The 25,131-nt window shown below is 47.8% G+C and overlaps 3 protein-coding genes across 8 annotated transcripts in view; 1 reads left to right on the top strand and 2 right to left on the bottom strand.

The window, feature by feature from the left end:
• Window positions 1-2,468: 2,468 nt before the first annotated feature.
• zgc:92664 (uncharacterized protein LOC436695 homolog) lies at window positions 2,469-6,107 on the bottom strand. The gene is made up of 5 exons (XM_068308181.1): window positions 5,567-6,107; window positions 5,048-5,142; window positions 4,171-4,397; window positions 3,991-4,092; window positions 2,469-3,111 (listed from the first exon to the last, which is right to left on the bottom strand). The coding sequence occupies exons 1-5, from the start codon at window positions 5,585-5,587 to the stop codon at window positions 3,047-3,049; spliced, it is 510 nt and encodes a 169-aa protein (XP_068164282.1). The 5' UTR covers window positions 5,588-6,107; the 3' UTR covers window positions 2,469-3,046.
• A 1,175-nt stretch (window positions 6,108-7,282) lies between these two features.
• Window positions 7,283-10,097, top strand: hacd4 (3-hydroxyacyl-CoA dehydratase 4). Its single transcript, XM_068307753.1, has 7 exons — window positions 7,283-7,504; window positions 8,176-8,282; window positions 8,379-8,506; window positions 8,605-8,714; window positions 8,988-9,094; window positions 9,341-9,430; window positions 9,811-10,097. Coding segments are annotated over exons 1-7 (627 nt in total). The 5' UTR covers window positions 7,283-7,502; the 3' UTR covers window positions 9,894-10,097.
• Window positions 10,006-25,131, bottom strand: part of focad (focadhesin) — a 19,400-nt gene continuing 4,274 nt past the window's right edge. For 2 of the 6 annotated variants that reach the window (XM_068307746.1, XM_068307743.1), the window contains 38 exons: window positions 24,835-25,060; window positions 24,304-24,513; window positions 24,138-24,225; window positions 23,874-24,067; window positions 23,019-23,279; window positions 22,685-22,855; window positions 22,512-22,613; window positions 21,494-21,621; window positions 21,218-21,344; window positions 20,972-21,106; window positions 20,758-20,808; window positions 20,537-20,620; window positions 19,281-19,419; window positions 18,965-19,153; window positions 17,898-18,019; window positions 17,734-17,826; window positions 17,328-17,416; window positions 16,654-16,695; window positions 16,301-16,409; window positions 16,078-16,194; window positions 15,453-15,691; window positions 15,291-15,380; window positions 14,983-15,130; window positions 14,780-14,899; window positions 14,557-14,679; window positions 14,144-14,221; window positions 13,795-13,866; window positions 13,554-13,656; window positions 13,352-13,432; window positions 13,133-13,261; window positions 12,949-13,064; window positions 12,564-12,824; window positions 12,370-12,459; window positions 11,768-11,945; window positions 11,598-11,695; window positions 10,949-11,200; window positions 10,774-10,849; window positions 10,006-10,195 (listed from right to left, as the gene is read on the bottom strand). In XM_068307746.1, the coding sequence (XP_068163847.1) occupies window positions 10,122-10,195; window positions 10,774-10,849; window positions 10,949-11,200; window positions 11,598-11,695; window positions 11,768-11,945; window positions 12,370-12,459; window positions 12,564-12,824; window positions 12,949-13,064; window positions 13,133-13,261; window positions 13,352-13,432; window positions 13,554-13,656; window positions 13,795-13,866; window positions 14,144-14,221; window positions 14,557-14,679; window positions 14,780-14,899; window positions 14,983-15,130; window positions 15,291-15,380; window positions 15,453-15,691; window positions 16,078-16,194; window positions 16,301-16,409; window positions 16,654-16,695; window positions 17,328-17,416; window positions 17,734-17,826; window positions 17,898-18,019; window positions 18,965-19,153; window positions 19,281-19,419; window positions 20,537-20,620; window positions 20,758-20,808; window positions 20,972-21,106; window positions 21,218-21,344; window positions 21,494-21,621; window positions 22,512-22,613; window positions 22,685-22,855; window positions 23,019-23,279; window positions 23,874-24,067; window positions 24,138-24,225; window positions 24,304-24,513; window positions 24,835-25,060 (5,005 nt within the window). In that variant the 3' untranslated portion in view covers window positions 10,006-10,121. The remainder of the gene's footprint in view (window positions 10,196-10,773; window positions 10,850-10,948; window positions 11,201-11,597; window positions 11,696-11,767; window positions 11,946-12,369; window positions 12,460-12,563; window positions 12,825-12,948; window positions 13,065-13,132; window positions 13,262-13,351; window positions 13,433-13,553; window positions 13,657-13,794; window positions 13,867-14,143; window positions 14,222-14,556; window positions 14,680-14,779; window positions 14,900-14,982; window positions 15,131-15,290; window positions 15,381-15,452; window positions 15,692-16,077; window positions 16,195-16,300; window positions 16,410-16,653; window positions 16,696-17,327; window positions 17,417-17,733; window positions 17,827-17,897; window positions 18,020-18,964; window positions 19,154-19,280; window positions 19,420-20,536; window positions 20,621-20,757; window positions 20,809-20,971; window positions 21,107-21,217; window positions 21,345-21,493; window positions 21,622-22,511; window positions 22,614-22,684; window positions 22,856-23,018; window positions 23,280-23,873; window positions 24,068-24,137; window positions 24,226-24,303; window positions 24,514-24,834; window positions 25,061-25,131) is intronic. The other 4 variants (XM_068307747.1, XM_068307745.1, XM_068307744.1 and 1 more) reach the window with 3 other exon arrangements.

The following is a 25,131-nucleotide window of genomic DNA, read 5'->3' as shown; positions in this document are numbered from 1 at the left end:
GGCCGACATTGTCTTTTATCGCGGCTTGTTGTTCGCTTCTGGGCGGGTTTAGGCTCGACCCGCTCCTGGGGGAGGCTGTCTGGCTCTGGTCCGGACCGCAGGGCCCCCGTTACGCGCCGACACCCGTCGGTCACACCGGGGGTCGGTGGTCGCGACAAAGACACCGGTGTGTTTTCTGTTTCTGCACAAAAGACTACCGCGATAACCGAGTCGGTGGTGGAGGCGGACACTCCCCCCAGGCACAGCCCCCTCCCCGCGGACCCCAGCCCGCCCTGTCGACCCCTCAGACGAGCAGCAGTCTAAGAACGACCCCCGAGGATCGACCATCTGATCCGGATCAGGGGATGTGGAAGTCTCCCCCCCCCCCGGAACGACCGACACGTCACAGCCCGAGAGAGAGGACGCGGTTCCCCCCAGACAAGAAAGTACACGGATGACCCCGGACCGGAAGTTCGGTTCACACAAGGTTATATAAGAAGGTGGTCCGAGTGTACCTGTGGGGGGTAGCAATAAAGTTATGTGAAGGACATCCAATGGGATACACGCGCGTGACAGGGCGTGACACACACACACACACACACACACACACACACACACACACACACACACACACACACACACACACACACACAAACAAACACACTAACTGTCCCACCTCACAACGACCGTAAACTGTTGATTAACGGTCATTTGTAATTGTAAATATTAATCTAGTTGATTGTTGAGTTTGTGATTTTTATTTATTGATCAGGTCATCAGATAAATGCAGCTGATCAGAGAATGAATTAGATTCTCACGTAACGTCAGAGCTGCACACAGTTTGTCATCGTGATCAGATAATGTATTGATTACTATTTATAATTCATATGGAGTGTATACTGCTGATAATAAAAATAGAATTATTAATATTCAGGTTTTATGTGTGTGTGATGAGCTGGAGTGAATAAATAATTTCCTTAGAGGAACAAATAGAGGACACGGGATAATCAGTGGAGATAATTAAATGAATAAAACAACAGCGAGTCTGTTTGAATTCTGGATGAAATTTTCCAACGGCTGTTCAATCAGTTTTAATTAATTAAAAATTATGACTGAAACTGAATGTACAGATGTAATGTGTGTTTGGTAGCTTCTGTTGTGTTGATGTAGTACAGTGTTGTTCTGACATCTCAGGAGGCTAAAACCGCTGCATCTGCGTTTAATGCCTGTTTCCTCTTCCTGCTGCAGGCAGAACCCCCCCTGAACCGCGACAGAACTTCTCCAGAACCACGGGTGAGACGCCGAACAATAAAAAAGTTATTGTTAACATTATTTGCTCAGTTACCACTATTAGTATCACGTTACAGTAATGAGACTGTTGCCCCCGCGACCCGGCCCCGGATGAGCGGCTGAAGATGGATGGATGGATAATAACATCAAATTATTATTATTATTATTAATAATAATATTAAAAAAACAAAGCAGAAATGAAATTAATGTATTTTAAAAAGTGATGTTAGAAGAAGAAAGTTGGAACCATCAGTTCACCTAAGGTGCATGTTTTTGGACGTGGGAGGAACCCAGAGAACCCACGCAGACACAAGAACACACAAACTCCACACAGAAAGGATTCCAACCCACAACCTTCTGGCTATGAGGTGACAGCGCCCCCTACTGCACCAACAATAATTATCATTACTATAGTACTAATAATAAAGTGAGATTTAATAAACAATGTGTTGTACTGTTTGACATTACTGTTGTGTTTGTGTGAACTGGTGTGTTCCTCAGGTGTGTGCCATCATGTGAGGAGATCAGCTGTCACTCCCTCCAGGGGGCGCTCTAGCAGCACATCATGTTTTGTAGGTGAGTTCTGAATCACTCCAAATCATGATGTGCTGCAACCGTGACCTCTGGAACCACCTCCACCTGTGAGGGCAGATCCTCTGCTAGTCCAGTCAGATGGAGGATGTTCTGGGATGTTCCTCCTTGATTCAGCGCCCTCCACTGACAGGTTCTATGTCCATGGTGGTGTGTGTGACAGCGCTAGCTAAAGCTATCTCAAAGCAGCTGTGTGTCTGTGACCTGTGTGACCTCTGTGACACAGGAACACCTGTTCAGTCTTAATTTAATGTGTGTCGACTCACAACACAACAACACGCCTGCTGTGAGTCACCAGGATGGGCTTGTGGGTCTGGCTGTAGCAGCACATCATTACTGGTAGGACTAACTCATTACCAGTAGGGTCAGAGCTGCTCCCCTCAGAAACACACACTCCTCCAATTAGCAACTCCCTCACCTCCATGGAACATGTGACTGAGGAGTTCTGAACCGGTTCCTCCTCATCTGTCATCCTGGTAGAAGATGAGAAACCAAGAGGCTCCTAGACTACCATTAAAACCTGATTCAGAAAGACTGGATCTAACGGAGGACTGGAGATGGTTGGGTTTCACATTACCCAACATTCCATAGCTTAAGGAACAGGATTAGAATAGAACTATCAGAACAGTAACAGACTGTTTTATTGTGAAACTCAATACAAACATGAACTAACCAATCAGAGGACAGCTAATGCTCTAGCCTACTGCCATCACTTGCTAACCTATAACATCTTCTTAGCTACCTTAGAGGTGACCAGCATGAGGCGCTCCTCAGTCAAAAGCATTGTTACATCAGCCTTAACAAAAAGTTTCACGTCAATGACATCACATCTTTATGGTCTGAAGCATCAAAAATGAGCAGAAAAAAGTCACTCAGACTTCAGCCATAACCAACTAACAGACATCTGTACAAAAGAATCACATGGAAGATCAGACAGCTTGTGTTCTAGGCCCGGTTCTTCAGCAGAGTTCACCATGAGGAATGTTCTTCATGTTCTACATGCAGCTGAGATTCACTGCTGGCTTCTTGACATATGAAGTCTACATGTGAGGGTTCTTCTGGACACTCAGAGGAATGTCTGGTAATCAGGGAGGTGGAGATCATCATCAGTGTTCCGTCCAGCACCTTCAACATGAATCTTCAGCATCTCTGGCAAATGTTCCTTTTCTTGTCAGGATGTGGAAGGTCAACGGGAGAGCAGGGGAAGGTCACTGGGATTCATAATGAGGCTGGAGTCCAGGTTCAGGTTATCTACGGAAACAAGAACGCTGTTGATACTCAACATTCAGGGGTCAGGAAACGGTTCACGAGAGAGACAACGAGGATGTGGAGTAACTATTAGCATCAGATCAAACTGATTCAGGTTCTGATCTCAAGCCTGGTGTCACCGTTGGGGTCAGACGGTGAGTTTCCTACCCAAAACCCATCTCTACTTGTGTTGGTCTTCAATGGGGTGCGTTCAGGACGAGTAGAGAAAATGACTTCAACAACCTGGTGTGAGGTCAGAGCTGCAGGACTTCTGACTCGTCTACAAACGGCAGCTTTGTATTGGTTGATGTCTCACTCACTTTCTGCTGCCTGCACTTTCTGTGTGCCACAAATTACACACCTGACACTGTTGTACACACCAACACAAGGCAGTGTGTGTACTATGTGATCAGAGCATCGTTCACATGATGATCTAACCCCAACAAAGAGTCTGAGACATCAGGGTTGCATTTTTTTCCTGCGTTTGAGACTCAGGAAGTACCTGTGACTCCTGGGCTTCAGGACGAACCATCTTCTACAAAAAAAGCTGTTTGGTTTTAAGTTCTAAATGTTGCCTAAGCTTGGGAGTTTCAAATTATCTGTAATGTATCCTGTGTTTGGGGCTAGGGCGACCCCTTTAAGAAGGTAGTCATGTGACCAAGGCAAGCATCTGGACAAGTATCAAGAGTGACTCAAAGACATGTGGAGGAGAGAATCAGAGCAGAAATAAAACAAGAAATAATAGAAGTTCTGGATTCTTTCGGTGTAACCCAGTATCGACTCACCCACAGACTGGGGGTTGGGGACCACTGCACACCAACAAAGGGTAAAACACGGGGTCAAAGTTCAGACAGAGCACCTGACTGATGTATAGAAGCTCACCTTGATCAAAGTTGTTCAGCTTTTTGGAGTTGGATCCTTCACCCTCCATGTCCACGAGATCAATGTTGACATCCGAGTCATTCAGAGCACTGAGGGTCACATCTACACACAAACACACAGCTGTAGTCCATTCTCTCAGAACCAGAACCAGAACCATCTACATGACATGTTCCACCTCACCTCCAGTCTTCTGTTTCTTCAGGGAGGACTGGGGGGACGGGGAGCCCTGTCGTCCTGAGGCCATGACGACTTGAGCTGGTAGCGCAGAGACGACTGCTGGGGGGGCCTGCGCTGCCACGGCAACGGCTGAAGCTGCTTTCTTGGTGACCTTCTTCGACCCATCGGCCGAGGCAGGCAGAGTTCCATCTTCATACAGCTTCCTCTTCATCGCGCTCTTCACCTGACCACTGGGGGGGGGGGGCAGATGAAACTACTTCATCATGGGACCACCTGCAGACCCTTGTTCACACCTGCTCTGACCCACCCACCCTGTGTGAGCCAATCAGCTGCTCACACCAAACATTAAGATGCATCTGTAAGGATGTCGTGCTGCATGCATACACAGAGTACACACCTGTACACACTTATATACTGTACACACACATGTACTCACATATCAGTGAGAGAACAGGTACACCTTGGTTATGTCGTTAACTGGTTCCATGACGCGGGACGTTGAAGTTCCATGAGTTTCGGAACACAGCTCCTTTCCGGATGCTGTCAGCCACTAGCATGTGCGTACGGTATCTGATTACCTACTAATCATTCTCTGCGATGCAGAGAAGCCGTGCGTCTTGAATCACGAACAAGCGAGGGATTACTGTGTTTTTATTGGGATTTATTGTACAGTAACATGATTTTATGCACTGCTAACGGTTTAATAGTGATTTTACGATTTTGATATTTGTGGCAGCCAGGCCTGAAATGACGTTAACTTGATTTTTTATTCTTCCGTGAATCTTTGTTTGGGAAACTAACGTATAATCGAGATCGACGTAACTCCAAACGACGTACGCCGAGATGTTCTTGTACGTTTGTGTCGGGGTGGGGGCGTTACCCTGCAGGGCTGCAGTCCGCCACTGGGTGGAGCTGCATGGTGAGCTCTCCTAGTTTGGTGAAGGCAGCTCCAGCAGCAGAAAAGATCTCACCAACCTGTGGAACACACAACAACATCACGCTGGTGGCAGCCTTACGCCCACTGAGGAGAGACAGACAACTGGACGTGTGACAGCCACAGCGATCCCAACTAACAGCGTCAGGAAGGACCACAATCAATCAATCAATCAATCAAACTTTATTTATACGGTACTTAATCTTATCAACAGACATTTCAAAGTGCTTTAACAGACAGAAAAAACCCAACCGAACCCTCCAGAGTGAGCATAAGAGACAGTCAGGTGCTCTCATTGAGGAAGAAACCCCTGGCCAGGACCCAGGCTGAACTCACCTTACCGTAGCGCCAGCGTCAGGGTGGCGCCCTGCGGAGCTCGCGCGTTAGCTTTAGCATGCCATTCAGATTGAACACAGTGCTACCAGAGGAGCTAGCTCCTCACTGGCTCGCGCAGGAAGAACTTACTTTGGTGGAAGCTGACGTCATCCTGCAGGTGAACAGACGAGTCAAAGAGGAGCTAAACACCAGCAGCTAGTAAATGCTAACGGCGCAGCTAGCTAGGTAGCATCTGGTCCCAGCGACCAGCCTCTCTGCTGCTTTCTGCCCCGGTGAAGACGAGACTTCAGGCCGTCGCGCTTAAAGTCGAGTCTGAGGCGGTTTGGACCTCATTAGTCACGTTGGTAACGTTAGTTGTGTTACTACGGAAACAGCCGCTCTGGAAGCGAACTATCTCAACCTACTATGGTGAAGGAAGGACCCGCCCCAATGTTAGTGTAGTGTTGCTTTGGAGGAATCTGATTGGTTGGGCTTTAAGGGCCCGGATGACAACATCACGAAGCCAATCACAGGGCGGGTCGTGGCGTCGCCATAGTACGCATCTATGTTGACACGACCGGAAAGCGGATGCTGCTTTCAAGGTTTCCTCGGATTTTTGACTATCGGGAGGGGATGAATGGATGTAACCACCCTTCCTGGAAGGAATCTTAATGTTATTTTAGACGTATATCAGTACTTGTGTAATAAATTAAAGATTTGTTTCATATAATATATAATAAACAAAGTAGCACTTACAAATCATCCTCTCAATAAACCAGATCAAATCATAATGGGACCAGTGCAGTGACGTCCTTCCACAGAGCTGTCATCATCATTTCCATCATCATCTTCATCATTCTTGTGCAGTAACAGTCATTATAATAAAAACCGGCCTGGTCTGTTTTTATGCTTCTGTGCTTCCTAAGCCTATAACGGCCTGGACAAAACTGATATTTTACAATTATTCATTATTATAGATAGATAGATAGATAGATAGATAGATAGATAGATAGATAGATAGATAGATAGATAGATAGATAGATAGATAGATAGAAAGATAGATAGATAGATAGATAGATAGATAGATAGATAGATAGATAGATAGATAGATAGATAGATAGATACTTTATTAATCCCGGAGGAAATTATTATTATATTTAATATTATAATGATGATTAATAAAGTTAGGCATGTGGTTTACAGCTGCTTGATTTCAAAAGTAATGCAAATGTGAAAAACGACAAATACAGATAGAGCAAAAATGAGATCAATTAGATCAACGTCAAAACAATACTTATATGGTAAATGTATATCCTATTTTTTATGTTATTAGTGGCATGACCATAGAACTGTTGGTGGGGGTATGTGACCCTGAATGCCGCCCCACCTTGGAAGGCATAACCTTCACCCACTCATTGACATTATACACTGTATACACACAGTATACATGTTATAGACATTATACACTTTATATACATGTTACACACTAAACATGTTATAGACATTATACACATAACACCTTTGTATTAGCAGAAGGCTTTCTGTGGGATACCCATAACTGTCATAGAAAAACATTAGTTCCAGGTTTCTTTCAATTATTTTATGTTTTTTTTGGTCACATTTGACTTCTGTCAGTTATTTGACTCTAGATCACAAGTAATAAAAAGAAGTGTTTTTGCATCTTTTTTAGTATTTCTATTGAAGGGTGTCTTTATTAATGTGAAGACAGGAAACTGTTGATAAGAGAAAACAGTGTTCTGTCCTTCTCCACGTCGAGCCCCCGCCCCACCCATTCTCTTCATGGTCTTGTTGGTCTTGTTGAAGGGGGCTGGCGTTGTCTGTCGTCACACACACACATGGGGAGTTTACTTCCTCCTTCTGTGAAGCACAAACTGTAGCTCACAGCTTCAGTTAGAAGACAGGATGAAGAAAGAGGCTGTTTGTGTCTACTGGGAGGAAGCTTCTGAAATCATCCACAAACTGGTTTGAAGCTGGTTTGAAACTGGACACATTCCCCTCAGAATCCACCAAGGATTATGATCAATTCCTCTGACCTGGAGCCACAGGACCAGAAGGAGACGTGAGAATGTAAGTGAGTTTTCTGAGAGAGGAATGTTCCAGGGCGTGTTGAGGGACAGCAGCTCAGAGCCCAGATCCATCTGTCCAGACAGCTGCTCACTTCAAATGGAATGGAACTTTAAAAAAAAACATTTTATATATATATATATATATATATATATATATATGTGTGTGTGTGTGTGTGTGTGTGTGTGTGTGTGTGTATATGTATGTATATATGTATGTATATATGTATGTATAGGTATATATATGCGTGTTTGTGTATACATTTACATATATACACACACACACATATATATACTGTGTGTATATATATACACACACTATATATATATAGTATATATATATACACACACATATACATATATGTATATACATAGACACACATATCTGCAGTCTATATCAACAGTATATATATGTATATACAGTATATACTGTATATTTGTGTGTGTGTGTATATATATATATATATATATATATATATATATATATATATATATATATACACACCTGTTATATATATATATATTATTTTATACTCGATTAATCCCCGAAGGGAAATTAAAAATAAATATCTATGCATAATATATCTACAGTATAATATATATCTGTACAGAAACAGCTCATTCATGTCTCCAGACCAGAATCAGAAGCCCATTAACCCTTCGTTTCCCTCCCAGGTTCACTTTCAGACAGGTGTACACGTTCTCCTACAACCTGTTCCAGTTCAGCGGACACACGTGGATCCTGGCCAATAGCATCGCGCGGTTTCTCACCTTTGGTCGAGGTAAGGTTGGATAAGTGTGAACGTGGAGCTTCAGATCCAGGAGATAGACTGGGCCGGTCCTGTCTCCACCAAACAGCAGCTTGTGTTCCTCTGCAGACGCCTTAGCAGACACCTTCTACTCCGTGGGCTTTGTGATGAGTCTGTGCCAGCTGCTGTCCATCCTGGAGCTCTTCCACATCGCAGACGGGATCGAAAAGGCCAGACTCCTGCCTCGCTTCATCCAAGTACCGTATATACCAGCTCCACCTCCTCGTGGGAATGAATGTTAAAGCATGTGTGGCCTCCTGCTCTGCTTCCACTTGAGGTGATTCCTTATCTCCAGGTTGTGGAGAAGAACCTGCTGCTGATGGTGGTCATCATGCTGGAGGAGATCCAGAGTAAACCCGTTGTGTGTGTCCTCCTGTTCTTATGGAATATCCTGGACCTGCTGCGGTACCATCATCATCATCATCATCATCATCATACACTGTGTTTGACCTTGTTCCACTAAATGCGGATGTGAAGTTGTTAGGAGATGTAACTATTATAGAAGTAACTGTTATTTTGGTAAATAAGGGATTTACGTACATCCCATGTTCAGGAAACAAAAACCAAACTAGTAAACATTCAAACGCTCAAATGTCTGCAGAATTCAAAGATGTTCTCGTGTTCAGGCTCTTCGGTCGACGTTGTCATGTGACTTGTGTGTGTTCTGTGTGACAACAGGTACCCGTATCAGTTGCTGTGTGTTTTGGACACCCCCTCCATCACCCTGTTGTGGGCCTGCTACACCCTCAGGATCCCCCTGTACATCCTGTCAGTCATCACTGAGGGTAAAACAACTCATACATTCACATAACACAGCAAATAGCAAAGCATGTTGTGTATCTGACACTCACACACACACACACACACACACACACACACACACACACACACACACACACACACACACACACACACACACACACACAGTACAGGAAACCATTTGGCATAGATAACATGTGATGTGTGTGTGTGTGTGAGTGAAGGCATTAGCTTTAAGCTAACACACTCTGTCTGCTGTCGGTCTTCCTCAGCTGTCACCATCTACCAGGTTCTGCCTTTCGTGGGTCCGTCAGCAGCGTTCCTCGTCCTCCTGAAGCTCTACCTGCCCCTCCTGGCTGTGGGTAAGACACGGCAGGAAGTCGATGGAGTTCACACTGGAAAGGAGTTTTAGCAAGTAGCATCGTTGTAGAAAAGGAGAGACTTATCAGCAGGAGCCTGCTGTGGAATTACTGCAGGGCCAGTTGGGACTTGAAGAGAAGTTTACTGGTGTTACTGGTAGGTCAGGACTCAACAAAGCAACAAATCAGCTCAGGAGTCATGACTCATTATCATTTAACATGTACCAACTCAGTGCAACAATTTATGACCAGTTTACTGGTAGGACATCTGGGAGTGAAGCCACCGTCCTCCAACAGTTACTGAAGTCTTCTTGTAAACGGTCTCAGAGTTTGGAACACACATCCTGTTTTCAGACTGTCTGACTCCAGATTTGTCTCCTCAGGAGCTTCTGTCACCATCTGGCAGCTGCTGAGGGAGAGACAACAACATCTGGACAGATGGAACAAGAAGATGAAAAGAAAATGAAGCCTGTTGAGACAAAGACTGAATGTTTGGAAGGAGTTCCTCCACAGGTTCTCCTCAGGACCTGAGCTGGAGGCTGAAGATTCAAAGACCACATTGATCCCAAACCATAAAATGTATTTAACGGACTTTATTGGGCTGATATTGTTATGATGTCATGATCATATGTGACTAAAGACGAGGTATCTGGAGTCGGCGCTGCTGCCGTGGTAACGGTGGTGGTCCTCTGGGCTACCATCCACAAGCTCTGGTCCAAACAGCCTTCTTCTTGAACTCCGTTGTGGACTTCAGGGCCAGCAGGGCGGCTGGAAGCAGGACAGGAAAGGAGGAGCAGAGTCTCAGCCCACATTCACTGCCATACCATAATAACACCCACATTCGTCCCATATGTAGACTGTCTTCAAAACATCCGCTCATTAAAAGTTTGACGTGAAATCCTGCGTTTGTTATGGATGTTGAAAGATGTGTGGTTTCCTTCAGGGGCCACCAGGGGGCCCCCCCAGCTGAAGGCATGAAGGGGGGCCCCCCTACAATACATGTGTCAAACTCAAGGCCCGGGGGCCAAATGTGGCCCGAGAGAGCATAAAAAGTCAGTGTCTAAAAATAAATAGATCAAAAGTGTCCTTTGACCAAAACTACATTTCCCACAATGCAGTAGTTCAACCCATTTTAACTTTGACAAAACGTTTTGAACAAAGTTAACGTCCTAACTTGTGTCTGATGTTATTTGACTTTATTTACTTGGATAGTTTTGATTCTGTAACTTGAATAATAGTTATTTAACACTAAGGAGTAGTTACATTTAGTTACATTTAGTTACATTTAGTTACATTTAGTTACATTTATGTTACATTTAGTTACATTTTAGTTACTTTCTGCCCACCTTTGGCCGTGCTGACGGTGGTGGGGGACACACTCTGGTCGGGGGCCTCTGTGATGCTGAAGAGCCAGTCGATGAACTGCGATACAGAAGCAGACAGGGGTTGTGATGGTGTTGTCATGGAGACAGGTTGTCATGGTGTCGCTGCCCCACAGCCAATGACGTCGCGTGAACTGACCTTGTGGGTTTGGGGGCTCCAGGGCTCTTTGTGCAGCAGCAGGGGGAGGCTGTGGGGCATCGCCAGCTGACACTGAGGCAGGGCGTGGCCGGAGCCCCGCCCCCCACCGTACAGACTGTGTTGGAGCAGGTCGGGCTTGGGGCCTGGTTGCCAAGGGAACCACTGGGCTCTGATGCCGAGTACGAGCGGCATGAAGTGGTCGCCCCAGGAAACGACAGCGGCAGAAAAAACCTGAAACAGGAAGTCTGTGGCCTGAAGCAAACCAGAGAAAAACACAAAACATCTTCTGTAATTCATTAATTTATAATAATTATACTATTTTATTTTACTTTACTATTTTAGACCGGAGCTGATCAACATCAACGCTTTAGAAGCCGTTACTGCTCACACACATTCATGTTCATAACAACAGCCGTGTGTCTAGAAATGTGAGTAAACCTGGAAACTCTTCAAATTAAATGTATTTTAATGCACACAAATAAACTGGGGACACTTCACATTCTACTTCACAGCAAGAAAAGTTTCAAAAGTCGTTGAATGTGATTAAATTTTACAGAAAGTCAACAAACATAATGTTCAAAAATACAGCAGTGTTGGCATCTTTCTCAAAAACTCAAACATGAACTAAATAAAACTAAATAAAACCTACCAGTCTGGTGTTTCCACACGAGACGACGGTCACACCGTAGGCCACGTTACGGACGTGTCCCATCAGCTCCAGGAGCCATTCCATTCGTTTTGAGACACCTAGGACCATGATGCACTTGTGTAAATCGCTTGTATGCTGACAACCGAAACTGAAACTGAAACTTTTCTGACCCGTGTTGGCGCCGGTCGCCAGGCGACACTGGTAGAAGGTCTGCAGGAGGAGCCAGCCCACTCTGTCGTTCAGCCAACCACGAAGGACGCCAGCGATGACATCATTGAGACTCAGGAGAGGAACTCTGCCTTTAGAGGTCAAGTAGCAGAGGATGAAGCAGCTCTTCTCCATCTGAGCCTGGAGGGCAAAGGTCACGTAACTAACTTTAGAGTGGACAAATAATCTCCCCTACGGGGGTTGAGTTAAGTGTACGATCTGAACCCGTTCAATGCTCCCCTACAGTCAAATCAAAAATACGAACATAAAATAAAAACATTACCTTCAGCCTGTGACATTGGTCTCAACGTGGAATTACCCCCGAATGCTGCTGCATTCCATAGCAACCTTACTGTAGGCAAGGCCACCAATAAATACTCAATAATATTAAATCCTCACATTTTTGAGACTTTTTTTCAATGACTTCAGACTGTGTTTCCAAAAATGTTGAGTTGCTGCGTAAAATTAGAATTAAATGACACGCAATGATTTTCAAATCATCAAAAAGGCTTTTGACGCACACGCACACACACACACACACACACACACACACACACACACACACCTCTGTGACTTGAGTGATTCGGTCGATCTCCGTGTCAGACATCTCAGACAGACACTTGGCCACGCCCACATACAGATCCACGTCATGACCCTAAAAAAAGATGATGGACGTGAGCAGCAGAGGAGGAACCCCACAAACCACTGGGTCACCACCATCTGGTTTAAAAGCCTGACGGGGCTGGAAAGTCTCTAGACCTGGATGTGGTTGGGCAGGAGGCTGAAGATCTTCTGGGTGGTGGAGCAGAGGACGGTCCAGCAGCTGTTGGGAGGATTGGGGAGGGCCATGGCCTCAGCCAGACCTTGCAACACGGACTGGCACACGTCAAAACGCTGGGGTCGAAGGTCATCCTGGAACTGCTGCAAGCCAAGACTCTCCATGAAGACCTGGAGCTTGTCCTCAGCAACGTGCTTCATCCACAGGCCCACGCTCTGATACAGGTAAGCCCAGGTGTGGAGCTGGAGCAGAACATGTCACTGGGTGAGGTAGGAACTGGACCACAATGTGCGTCTGCAACACTGGCATCAATAACTACTGGGGGGCTGGTATTGGGGGGCTGATATCCCACCAGAAGGGACTCACGCTGAGGCTGTGGACCAGCGGCGCCGACAGCCAGGAGCCCAGGAACTGAGCGGCGTTCTGGGACGACTGAGCCTGAGACGCTGCGAGAACCAAACACTGATGCTGGACGCCCCCCCCTGTGGGAGCAGAAGCACGCTGAGCTCTGGTCCTGCAGCAAAAAGCACCAGGGAGGAAAAGGTCGTACCGAAGCCGAGCCTCATCAGCGGGGACAGGACGGCGCTCCAGTTGATGGGGGGGTACTGGAAACTGGTTCCAACGGCTGCCAGCGAGGTCAGGGCGGTCTTCACCAGAGCAGGATGGACCACGTCTGGACCTGCACCACCAGGAGAGGAGATTCCCAAGTGGAATGCTAATATATGCAAACATTGAAACGATCCTAAAGGACCAGAAACCACCAGCGAACCTTTCTTCCCCGCCTCCACCAGGAAGTCAACAACGGACCTGATGACGCTTTTCTCTGACAGGTAACTGAAGTTCTCAGGAACTGAGAGGACAGCAGGAGAAGAATCGTCAAGCTTGAAGCAGTAGACCTGTAGCAGGTTCTGTTCCAGCCAGTGGAGGTCTCCAGGCCGCCCCCCCCCGGGGGCCAGGAGCCGTTCACATACCTGCTGTGTGGCTGTGGCTGGTGGACATGTGAGCCAGATGCAGGTGGGCCACCAAACAGGCGCTGTTGGACTGCAAGCCGATGGCTCCTGAGAAGGAAATGATCTGAAACAGAGAAACCAGAGCAACACGTCTCTACTCCACCAACGAGGACGAGATCTGGAATCGGGTTTTGTCCCGCTCTAATGACCCTGTAGTCACCCCCCCAATGCTAAAGTCGTGTCCAGAATAATACTTCCATACCTGTGTGACGGCTCTGATCACCTCATTCAACCTGCTCTGCTGCTGCAGAGAAACCTCCACCTCCTTCGTCAGCTGGAACACAAAATAATGAGCTGAAACGTGCTACTGAAGAAAGCTAACTGTTTCAAACCAGTGGTTCGTGACAACCCATGCAGGACGTTTTATATTAAACACAGGAGGTTCAGAAAATACAGAAATAACGTCTGTTTGTTTGACTGACATCCTCAGTTCGGTTTGACATGGAATCATTTCATTACAGAGGTCTTATTATGAAAAACACATTCTTTCAGGTTCCTACATACACATAGTGGTCCTCTCTAACCCTACCCACCAGTTGAGAGTTTCTCACCTGAGCCAGGTAGGTCTCAGATCCAACCAAAGCCACCAGTCCACTGATGGCAGCCAGTCTCTGCATAGTGGGACAGGCCTGAAACACAGAGGCGAGAGCTCCTGTGAACAGGTGTGATGGTGACGGCGTCTCTGGACTCTCGCTGTCCATCCCTGGTCAATACAGTCATCTTGAGCTCCAATGACAAGACTGTGTTTCTGCTCCTGGAGACTTTTATTGAGCATGTTTAGGTGACTCATCAAATCCACCATGGAGGGCAGTTTTTCCAGCCAATCAGTGTCTTCCAGTTGTGGGGAGTTGAAGTTTTCAGGAATGTTTTCACGTGTTCCAAACAAGAAACACATTTTTACACCCGACAGAAAGTCAGAGGTTTGTTCTTTGACATGTCAGATTATCTACCAACCCAGTAATACCTCAGCAAGCAGGATCTTGGTCCAAGCAGCCAGGAGACGAGGATGGATGTCCTCTGCTTTACCATGGCCGGACATGGACAGGCCATGGACCACCAACCCTAGAGCCAGGGCAAAACCTGGAGTCTGGTGGAGTCAAGATGGAGATCAAAATACTTTAACTAAACGAACTAAGCTGTTAATGAACCACCAAAACAGTCCCATGAAGCCCGTCTGCGCTGCTGACCTGTTGGCTCTCCTCTGCCAGGGTATGCAGGCTGGTCATGATCTCCTCAGCCTTGGTAGCGTCTATACAGCCTCCCTTGAAGGCGGCCACGCCCACACAGCCTACAGAGTACGCCAACACCTGCACGGACGGAAGTACTCCGGTATATTTCATTGATCACAAATCATAGCTTTTAGAGAAGTTCCTTGAAGCTGAGGTCTTACCTCCTGCAGCATGCGTCCCTGTCCGCTGCTGTCCTGCAGGTCAGACAACAGTTTGTCCAGCGTCTGAGTGACGTGCACATGTTGGTCCATCGGTCCAGTGCAGCAGAGAGCCGTGAGCACCAGACCCAGACCCAACACACAGCCACTTCTGAATGGGAGGACATGGAAAGAAGGGAGAAAGTGAGACAAAACTGAAGATCCTCCAGCAGGTAGACGAACACATGGCCAGCAGAACTGGCGTCAGTAGATCGATGGCACTGCAAACAGGTCACAGCTTAGTTCATAGTGTCTAAGGCTTGAACACTGACCTGTGCTCCAGGTTCGGGTTGAAGGAACACCTTTCCAGAGCCTCCAGACAGCTGTGGAGAAGATCTGAGTTCCTCTCGACCAGGACATCACTGGAGAACACAGACACTAGTAATGACACAGCAGGAGTCTGGGTCCCTGGTAGATACACACACACCCCTTACCTGAGGTGCTGGTGGTGCAGACTGGACAGCACCAGGCCCAGCGCCAGACCACAATGGAACTGAACAGCCTGGGAGTCGTCAGTGGTGGACGACCCCGGAAGACTGTCCTGCAGGACGGACAGGACCTGGTCCAGACTGTCCCTCTGCCACACCACCATGACTGGGACCACCAGGGACAACGCCAGGCTGGCACAAGAGCGAGCGATGGCACTAGCAGTGTTCTCACCAGAGTAGGAGCGCTGGGGGGGGAGAAGGGGACGTGTTGGGGGCGTGGTTCTGGCTCGTTTCAGCACAGAGCAAAGTCCAATGTTCTACTGAATGTCACAATGAGACCCTCAACACGGTCCAACGAAGTTGTCATTTATTCAATCGGTGTAACCAGTAATATTAATTAATTATAATAATGATTGGAATTAGGAAAAGAAAGTCCACCAGAGAATTTGGGGCAAGACGAGACCGTAAGGTTCAAATGTCTGACACGTCTAGATCCTGTAGACGTGTCAGATGTGACTGAAACAGTCCAGGTCCACACAGTGAAACAGTCCAGGTCCACACAGTCACTGTGTTTACTGCAGTCATCAGGGCAGACAGGGACACACATTTATAGCAAAGGAAGGGACCTTACGTGTAGGAACCATGGGAACACTTGTCCTCTGGCCTTGTAGGAGCTGCTGCTGATGCTGAGCAGAGTGTTGAGGACGATGGACAACCAGCTGACTGTGGGGACAAACTCTGGTCCAGCCTGAAGGAAGCAGTCAGTCAAAGTCTATGTGGCAATCTAACCCTATATATGTTTTCTGATTTGAAGCTTGTGTTTGTTTAATCCAGTATGACTTTGAATGTTTTACCCCGAGGCTCTCATCACCGTCAGCAGGCCGGTTGCTCTCATATTTAGCCAGGGCAGCAGCCAGACCGCTCAGGGCCAGGATGGAGTTTCCCTGAACAACAGGACTGTCCCTGAAGAACACAAAGACCGCCCTACCTTCAGGTCTGGAACCACTGTTGGCTGACACAGACAGAGAGACAGACAGACAGAGAGACAGACAGACAGAGAGAGAGACAGACAGACAGAGAGACAGACAGACAGAGAGAGAGACAGACAGACAGAGACAGACAGACAGACAGACAGACAGACAGACAGACAGACAGACAGACAGACAGACAGACAGACAGACAGACAGACAGACAGAAGAAGACTCACTTCGTAGCAGATTTGATGACCTCAGTCAGCTGATCCCTGGACCTGAGCAACAAACACATGACTACATGAAGAGAAGAACACATTCTGATCTCCATCCATCCATCCATCCATCCATCCATCCATCATCCATCCATCCATCCATCCATCCATCCTCTTGTAGACTAGGTGGTCTTGTCTACAGCCACATATCCACCTTGAGGGGTCACGGGTATTGCAGGAGCCTGTCTGAGCTGGCTATGGGCGAGAAGCAGGGTACACCCCAGATGAGACGCCAGCTCATTGCGTGACGACATGACAAACAACTGTGTTGGTTCACTCTCACAGCTGTGGGCAATTTGTTGTGGATCAATTTATGGAAACGTTGTATGTTGTGTGTATGTTGTGTGTATGTTGTGTGTATGTTGTGTGTATGTTGTGTGTATGTTGTGTGTATGTTGTGTATATATTGTGTTTAACTTGTGGGTACATTGCATATACACGATACATGCATTGTATGTTAGTTGTGTGCACATTACGTATAAACTGCGTATACATTATACTGTACATACTGTCTATCATGTATAAGTTATGTATATATAGTATATTGTGTGTAGACTGCCTATACATTGTGTATACATTGTGTACAGGTTGTGTACAGGTTGTGTACACACTGTGTGTACACATGGTGGTCTCACCACAGCCAGGCGCAGTGCTGCTGGTACTGCAGCTCCTCCGGGTTCTCCTTCCCTTGTTTGTGCTGCAGCTCCAGGTCGGCATGACGACCCTGAGGAACAAACCTGAGGCTTCCAGACACCACTTTAACACCACCCCCCCACCCCGCTGCAGTTCAACACCCGACAACAAGAGCTCTGATTGGTCCATACGTCGACACGTTTGCAGGGAAAAGTCAGCTTAGGTCATGAACTGGTTCCAGGAGACAGAACGTAAAATGTGGAACCATCCCCAATTCTGTACTTTACTTCATTTATAAATGTATTTTAATAATATTTGGTTGATCTGAATTCATCTAAAGCTTACAAACAATTATAATTGAAGTAAAATGATGTAAAAAATGTAAAAACCGTCGTCAGAGGCACGAACCTGGAGGACAGCGTGGAAGGCTCGACTCATGAACCCTCTCCAGGCTGCAGGCAGGAGGAGAGCTCGGTGCCATTCTGACGGATGGATGTTCACCTGAGGACAGGAAGGTCGTCTGAGCTCCAGTCCACAGAGGAAAGACGCAGACGAGACGTCTCCACACTTACTTCGTGAAGGAGAGACGTTAGCGTCTGCTGGAAGCTGCGGCTACGGCTAACCAGCAAGCGACTGATGGGTCTGCCGTCACGGTCCGTCTGCACTGGTAGCTCGTAACAGAGCAGCAGGCCAGCTACACACAGACACACACAGACAACAGGTGCACAGTTATATAGACAGACTAACAGAGACACACCGACACACAATCAACAAAGTTAGCAGTTCTAGGCTGAATTTTATTCTGTGAAACAGAAAAATAACAAAATATGCAATAAAAATATTGACAAAAGACACATCTCTAGTAGAATCCAACAAAACCCCCACCAGGCAAACAAGAACCTCCACCGGGCAAACAAGAACCTCCACCGGGCAAACAAGAACCTCCACTGGGCAAACAAGAACCTCCATCAGGCAAACAAGAACCTCCACCGGGCAAACAAGAACCTCCACTGGGCAAACAAGAACCTCCACCAGGCAACCAAGAACCTCCACCGGGCAAACATGAATCCCCAACAGGCAAACAAGAACCCCCACCAACAAACAAGAACCTCCACTGGGCAAACAAGAACCCCCAACAGGCAAACATGAATCCCCAACAGGCAAACAAGAACCCCCACCAACAAACAAGAACCTCCACTGGGCAAACAAGAACCCCCAACAGGCAAACATGAATCCCCAACAGGCAAACAAGAACCCCCACCAACAAACAAGAACCTCCACTGGGCAAACAAGAACCCCCAACAGGCAAACATGAATCCCCAACAGGCAAACAAGAACCCCCACCAACAAACAAGAACCTCCACTGGGCAAACAAGAACCCCCAACAGGCAAACATGAATCCCCAACAGGCAAACAAGAACCCCCACCAACAAACAAGAACCCCCACCAGGCAAACAGGAATCCCACTATGCTGGCTTTCTTCTTCATTCTGCTCCTACATGTTCCTGATGGTACCTTCCTATGCTCAGGTGTAAATTAAGGAGACAGGAGGAGGGCCAGCAGTGATCAGTATTCTGAACTCAACCTGCTGTTCATCACACCAGGTAGCACGACCGGTCCTCATCTGAGATTTTGTCACCTGCGAGTCCTGGCTTCAGTCCCGGCTGCTTATTTTTCTCGTAGGTCTTCAGCATGAAGGATGGAATTCCAGCCACAGTTTTACCATGGTTGGAACGCAAGCTACCCCGTCCCAGGGCAGAAAAGTACACCCCCCGGGGAATCTGGCTCATCTCCTGCTTGACCAGTGAGGTGAGGAAGAGCTCGAAGGCTAAGAAAACAAAGAGCATTAATGTGAGAATCAAGCTTGTCCAGATGTCACATTAAAAACAACTTCTACAAATATCCCAGTGCGAACAGGAAACCCTCCCCGGAGCTCTGTGAGGAGGTCCACCTACCCGGTAGGACGGCTGCTGGGGTGAGAGCCATCAGCTTGATGTAGGTGGATCCAGGAACAGAGAGATCCACGCTCTCTTCTTCCTTCTCCTTCTCCTGTGGGTCCTCATCAGGTTGAGGGAGTTTTGGAGCTGGTCTGGTCTACAAAGGAGAAGCAGCAGCAGCGTGACATCATCACTACAGCCCATAATAAGAGGCACACTCCCACATTCAGCTTCAGAGAAGGCAGTGAACAAAAACCAACCCTACAACCAGGTACTAAATATGTAGAATAATATATAATCCAGTGCGCCCTATAATCCAGTGCTCCCTATAATCCAGTGCGCCCTATAATCCAGTGCGCCCTATAATCCAGTGCGCCCTATAATCCAGTGCGCCCTATAATCCAGTGCACCCTATAATCCAGTGCCCTATAATCCAGTGCCCTATAATCCAGTGCCCTATAATCCAGTTCCTTCCTTGTCCTTTCAGCTGTAACACACCACATGCTAACTCTGTCTGGCCTGTCTGCCTCTCTCTCTTGTCCTTGACCTGTCCCTGTCCCCAGTTTACTTCTTTTCCCCCCAACTGGTCAAGGCAGATGACCCCCCTCCAGAGTCTGGGTCCTGTCTGGGAGGTGATTACGTGCTTTATAAATAAAGGTTGATCGATTGATTGATTGATTGATTGATTTGACAAGAATTGTATGAATTGTAACATTAGACACTGTAATACACTGTCTAATGTTACAATGTTACAGTACAGAGGGTTGCGTCAGGAAGGGCATCCGGCGTAAAACTTTTGCCAAATCGAAGATGCGAATCAAACCTATGACTTCCATACCGGATCGGTCGAGGCCCGGGTTAACAACGACCGCCATCGGCGCTGTTGACCTACAGGGCACCGGTGGAAATTGGATTACTGTTGGTCGAAGAAGGAGAGGAGGAAAGTGCGTTCGCACAAAGAAAGAGAAGAGGAGCGCCAAGAGTATAGGACTATGGATGTAATGAGGGAGGACATGAAGGTAGTTGGTGTGAGAAGAGGATTCAAAGGACAGGGTTAGATGGAGGCAATTGATTCGCTGTGGCGACCCCTGAAGGGAAAAGCCCAAAGGAAAAGAAGGAGAGACACTGTAACACACTGTAATATACTTTAAGACACGATCACACCTTTAGACACTGTAACACACTTTAAAACATGGTCTAATTTTTATTTGCTGTCTCTAATAAATGAAATAATATTCCAAGCGGACGCTACAGTGTTGATGAAGGACTCTTACCGCTTCAGGAAGATGGTTTATGGTATGGACCGCTTCAGGAAACTCCGCCAGAGCGCTGAAGCCACAGCTGGACACATGTGGTTCCTGAAGCAGCAAACACACACCCGTCAACACACACTGACGTTACACACCCGTGTTTCAGAGGATGATGACTGGATTCGGACAGACTGTAGATGCTATATTTTGTGTGTGTATATATATGTATGTATGTACGTATATACCTTCCTGAGTGCATAATTCCACAGGATGTTGACCACTTCCTCTTTTAGTTTCTGGAAACAGGACATAAAAAGATTTATTGTAACTAAGTTCAGTGCTTCAAAAATTAACAGCAAAAGTGTCAAGAACAACGTAATTATTTTCTATTATATTCATTGTTTCAGGTGTTTGTTTCAGAACAGAACTCCGCTGAAACCTTCCTGAAGCGCCCCGTACCTCGTACTCCTCTGATCGGACGGTGAGCTGAGGAACCAGAGCCAGCAGGTCAGTCGTGGCTTTCACCACCAGGGGGCGCTGGTCACAGCTCAGCTGAGGCCCGAGACTTCTCCAAGTCGAGATGATGTCCACAACCTGCAACAGGAGGTCCATCACACCCTGTGGCGTGTTTACAGCAGAGCACCAGGTGTGTGTGTGTGTGTGTGTGTGTGTGTGTGTGTGTGTGTGTGTGTGTGTGTGTGAGACCTCTGCCCGACACAGCTCCTTCAGTCCTTGCAGAGCGAGAGCTGCTGGGGTTTCCATGTCTGCTCTGCTGCACTGCTGGAGAGTTAATGTAATGGATGCCAACATGTCACTGCCATGCTGGTAAGGCCTAAGACACACACACACACACACACACACACACACACACACACACACACACACACACACACACACACACACACACACACACACACACAGGAAATGAAGTCATTCGTCTCGTGGACGTGATGTTCCTCACTACCTCCAGTGTGGTCTGACCTCTCTCTGCAGACGTCCCTCAGGCAGGCCGACCTGGACAGGATCTGCTCCCATTGGACGTCCTGCCCCCCCATCACCCTGCTGTCCTGCTGGAACAGCAACGCCTGCAGCTCTGGGTAGATCCGATCCTGAGAGGAACAAACAGCCCAGACAAGAAGACGACAGTCCTCCATCAGAGTCAAACCTCAACACTGGAGTATTTAAGTAGACGTAGAAGTAAACACTCTGTGGGTCTTCAAACCGCTGGCAGTGAATGAGTTAACATCTTTATTACAGAAAAGTTAAAGTTTTGTTCATATTATCAACATTCCAATGGTTAACGACATGTAATAGTTAATAACAGTCATATTAACATGTCAAGTCAATTATGCATAAATTTTAACATGTTTGACACGTGTAAAGTTTCATGCTTCAGTTTTTGTGTCATTCTGAAACATAGAATTTAAAATATGTCGAGTTCCATTTTTTAACTTAAAGTTAAAAGTTTCGTGTGTAGTTTTAATGTGTAAATATTTATGTGTAACATTTGTCGTGTGTTTTAATTTTAACATGTAAAGTTTCACGTTTATTTCAAAGTGTAAAATTGTATGTATGAATTTAACATGTGTAATAGTTTATATGTAATTTTAATGTTTGTAGAGTTTAATATGTGTAAGGCGTCATGTAACTTTTTACAATGCGCAGAGTACCAAGTAAACGTCTAACGTATCATATATAATTTTTACACATGTAGAATTTAACATGAAGTTTTTCATGTGAGTAAAGTTTCATGTGTAATTTTGACATGTGTAGTTTAGCGTGTAGTTTAGCGTGTTTACTTCATGCTGTACATCATCCTGTGGGAGCGTTCAGTTCTTAGTAACGTCTGTCTGTGAACGCTACACAGGTTTAACATACACATGCAACCTTACACGTGTTACAGTCACACGTGTTACAGTCACACGTGTTACAGTCACACGTGTTACAGTCACACGTGTTAAAGTTACACATGAGACTTTACCCACAATGCAGCACAGACCTGTTTCTTCCAGAGCGCCGTCAGGAGGCGCATCACCACGGCTCTCAGTCGAGGGCTGCTGGCCAGCCGGAGGAGGGTCTGCATCACCATGGGAACGCAGAGCTGCAGCGTCACAGCACTGATGTTAACGACCTGAAGTCACCTCCGACCCCCCCACCACAAACACACCGTACCTTATGGGTCCCCAGGTTTGGCAGACAGCTCAACACGGCGTGAGCCCGGACGGGATCCTTCTCTTTCCCCAGTTTGAAGAACAGGACAGAGATGAGGGGGGGGGCCTGGGGGCACAGCAGGTGGTCATGTGACGCGTTCATCATACAGGTAACACAGCCCACCTGTCCCACCTGTACCAACCCATCAAAGTACTGGTGAGTGTGACTCTCTGGGAGCAATTAGACTGGGGGGGTGCTCTGAGGGCCCAGACGAGCCCCAGTAATGAGGAGCCAATCACACCAGGGGATGATTACATCATCAGCATACAGGAAGTCATCGCTAGTGTTTTCCTACCTGGCAGGGGTCGGCGGCGGCGATCGCCTGGGCGGCGCTCAGAGCCGGCTGGAGGACGTCCCCCTCCCCCGTCAGCATCAGATGAGTCACCATGAGGCTCAGGGCGCCGAGCTGCTGCTGATTGGATGACAGAGCGGAGCTGACGGACAGCAGCCAATCGGCTGCTGCCGCCGGATCGTCTGCCAGTTTACGGAGAACGGCCAGAGATGTGATGAGCTGGTTGGACCAGGAGCTGAGAGGGAGGTCCAGGGGGGGGGCAGCCTGGTGGGGAGGAGGAGGTATCAGTAAACATCTGGTCCACACTGACGGGATCCATCCGACTGTGCGCTTTATAATCCAGTGTGCCCTATAATCCAGTGTGCCCTATAATCCAGTGCGCCCTATAATCCAGTGCGCCCTATAATCCAGTGTGCCCTATAATCCAGTGCGCCCTATAATCCAGTGCGCCCTATAATCCAGTGCGCCCTATAATCCAGTGCGCCCTATAATCCAGTGCGCCCTATAATCCAGTGTGCCCTATAATCCAGTGCGCCCTATAATCCAGTGTGCCCTATAATCCAGTGCGCCCTATAATCCAGTGTGCCCTATAATCCAGTGCGCCCTATAATCCAGTGCGCCCTATAATCCAGTGCGCCCTATAATCCAGTGTGCCCTATAATCCAGTGCGCCCTATAATCCAGTGCGCCCTATAATCCAGTGCCCTATAATCCAGTGCGCCCTATAATCCAGTGCCCTATACTGTGGAGAATGCTGCACTCATTAGTCTACTGGTGGACTGTAACTGGTCTGTCTTGTTCGGACCACTACAGACTCTTTTCATGCTGTTTCTGACAGGTACGGGGGGAGGAGCCTCACCTGTCGGGGTTTGTCCGGCCCCCTGCCGACGCGCCGGAGCAGACGATGGGCCAGGTCCCGGTTCAGGCTGTGAGTCCGTCGGTCGGCCAGCGGCTCGGTGACGGCGGAGCACGACAGGAGCTGAAGCACGGGAAGAACCAGGACCGGACTCAACCAGGGGGGGGGGTCGGCCTGCTCCGGGACCAGAGTCAGCGCTGAGTGGGGGAGGAGGGGGCGTTCAGCGGGGGTCTTCAGGAGGAAGGAGGCAGAATTGAAGGTGTTTACCCAGAGTGAGCAGGCCGCTCTGCAGGGCTGCAGGGGCCTCCAGCAGGAGCAGGGCCACGCCCACCAGCAGCTCGTCCAATGGCAGCTCCTGCACAGGACACAGGTGTGAGGTGTGAATTAGTGCCGTTCACACAGGAAACAACCACCAGAGCGGGACGGGCTTCACCTGTCGGCAGGTGGGCAGGAGCTGCTGCAGGACGGCGAGGAGGGGGCGACAGTCTGCGTCCAGCGTGAGGCACAGGCGACAGGCGCACAGGAGCTGCAGGAGGAGCCCCGCCCTCCGGCTCCCCCAGCCGTCCCCCGAGGCGACCACGAGACCCTGAAGAAGAGCGTCTACGAACGCCCCCAACTCCAGCACCGCCTCCACGCCGTCCACCTGACCACACACAGGACACACCCTCAAGGTCAAACCCCTCCCCCCTCAACATTTCCTTATTTAAAATAAATAAAATCATTTTAATTCATTCCAGCCTCGTAAAAAAGCCCCAAACCCCCTAAATTATGAAAAACCCGTTGAGATCCGGTCTCCCTGATGTTGTATCCATACGCCAACTAGTGGTGGTTTCCTGAAGCGCGACTCGTATCTCTAATCACTCGTATCTCTAATCACTCGTATCTCGAGGAACTTCTGTATAATTTTGAACCAATGGAGGCCTCCCTGGTGTTGACCTCTGATGCTCATTGGCTGATCCGTCACCTGCATGTGAGGAACTAGCTGACAGAGGCAGCGCAGCACGGCTTCAGTCACGCCAGAGGTCGGGTCCTGCCCCTCGGTCTGGGGGGCTGATGCCGGTCTGGGACGAGCCTTTAGCAGCACCTTGAGGAGGCTGTACCTCAGGAGGGCGTGCTGGGGGGGTCTCTGGGGCTGGCAGTACAGGTACTGCAGGAAGGGGACCAGCATGGTGATGTAGGCCGCTTCATTTCTGGAGCACAAACACACCGGGGGGCTGAAGGAAACACGTGACGCCAGAGCCAACCAATCACAGATGCAGGG

Source organism: Antennarius striatus, chromosome 23, assembly GCF_040054535.1.
Source record: "Antennarius striatus isolate MH-2024 chromosome 23, ASM4005453v1, whole genome shotgun sequence".
In the NCBI taxonomy this organism is placed as follows: domain Eukaryota; kingdom Metazoa; phylum Chordata; class Actinopteri; order Lophiiformes; family Antennariidae; genus Antennarius; species Antennarius striatus.
Note: the sequence above shows the minus strand (reverse complement) of the source record. Positions and strands in the feature narration are given on the sequence as shown.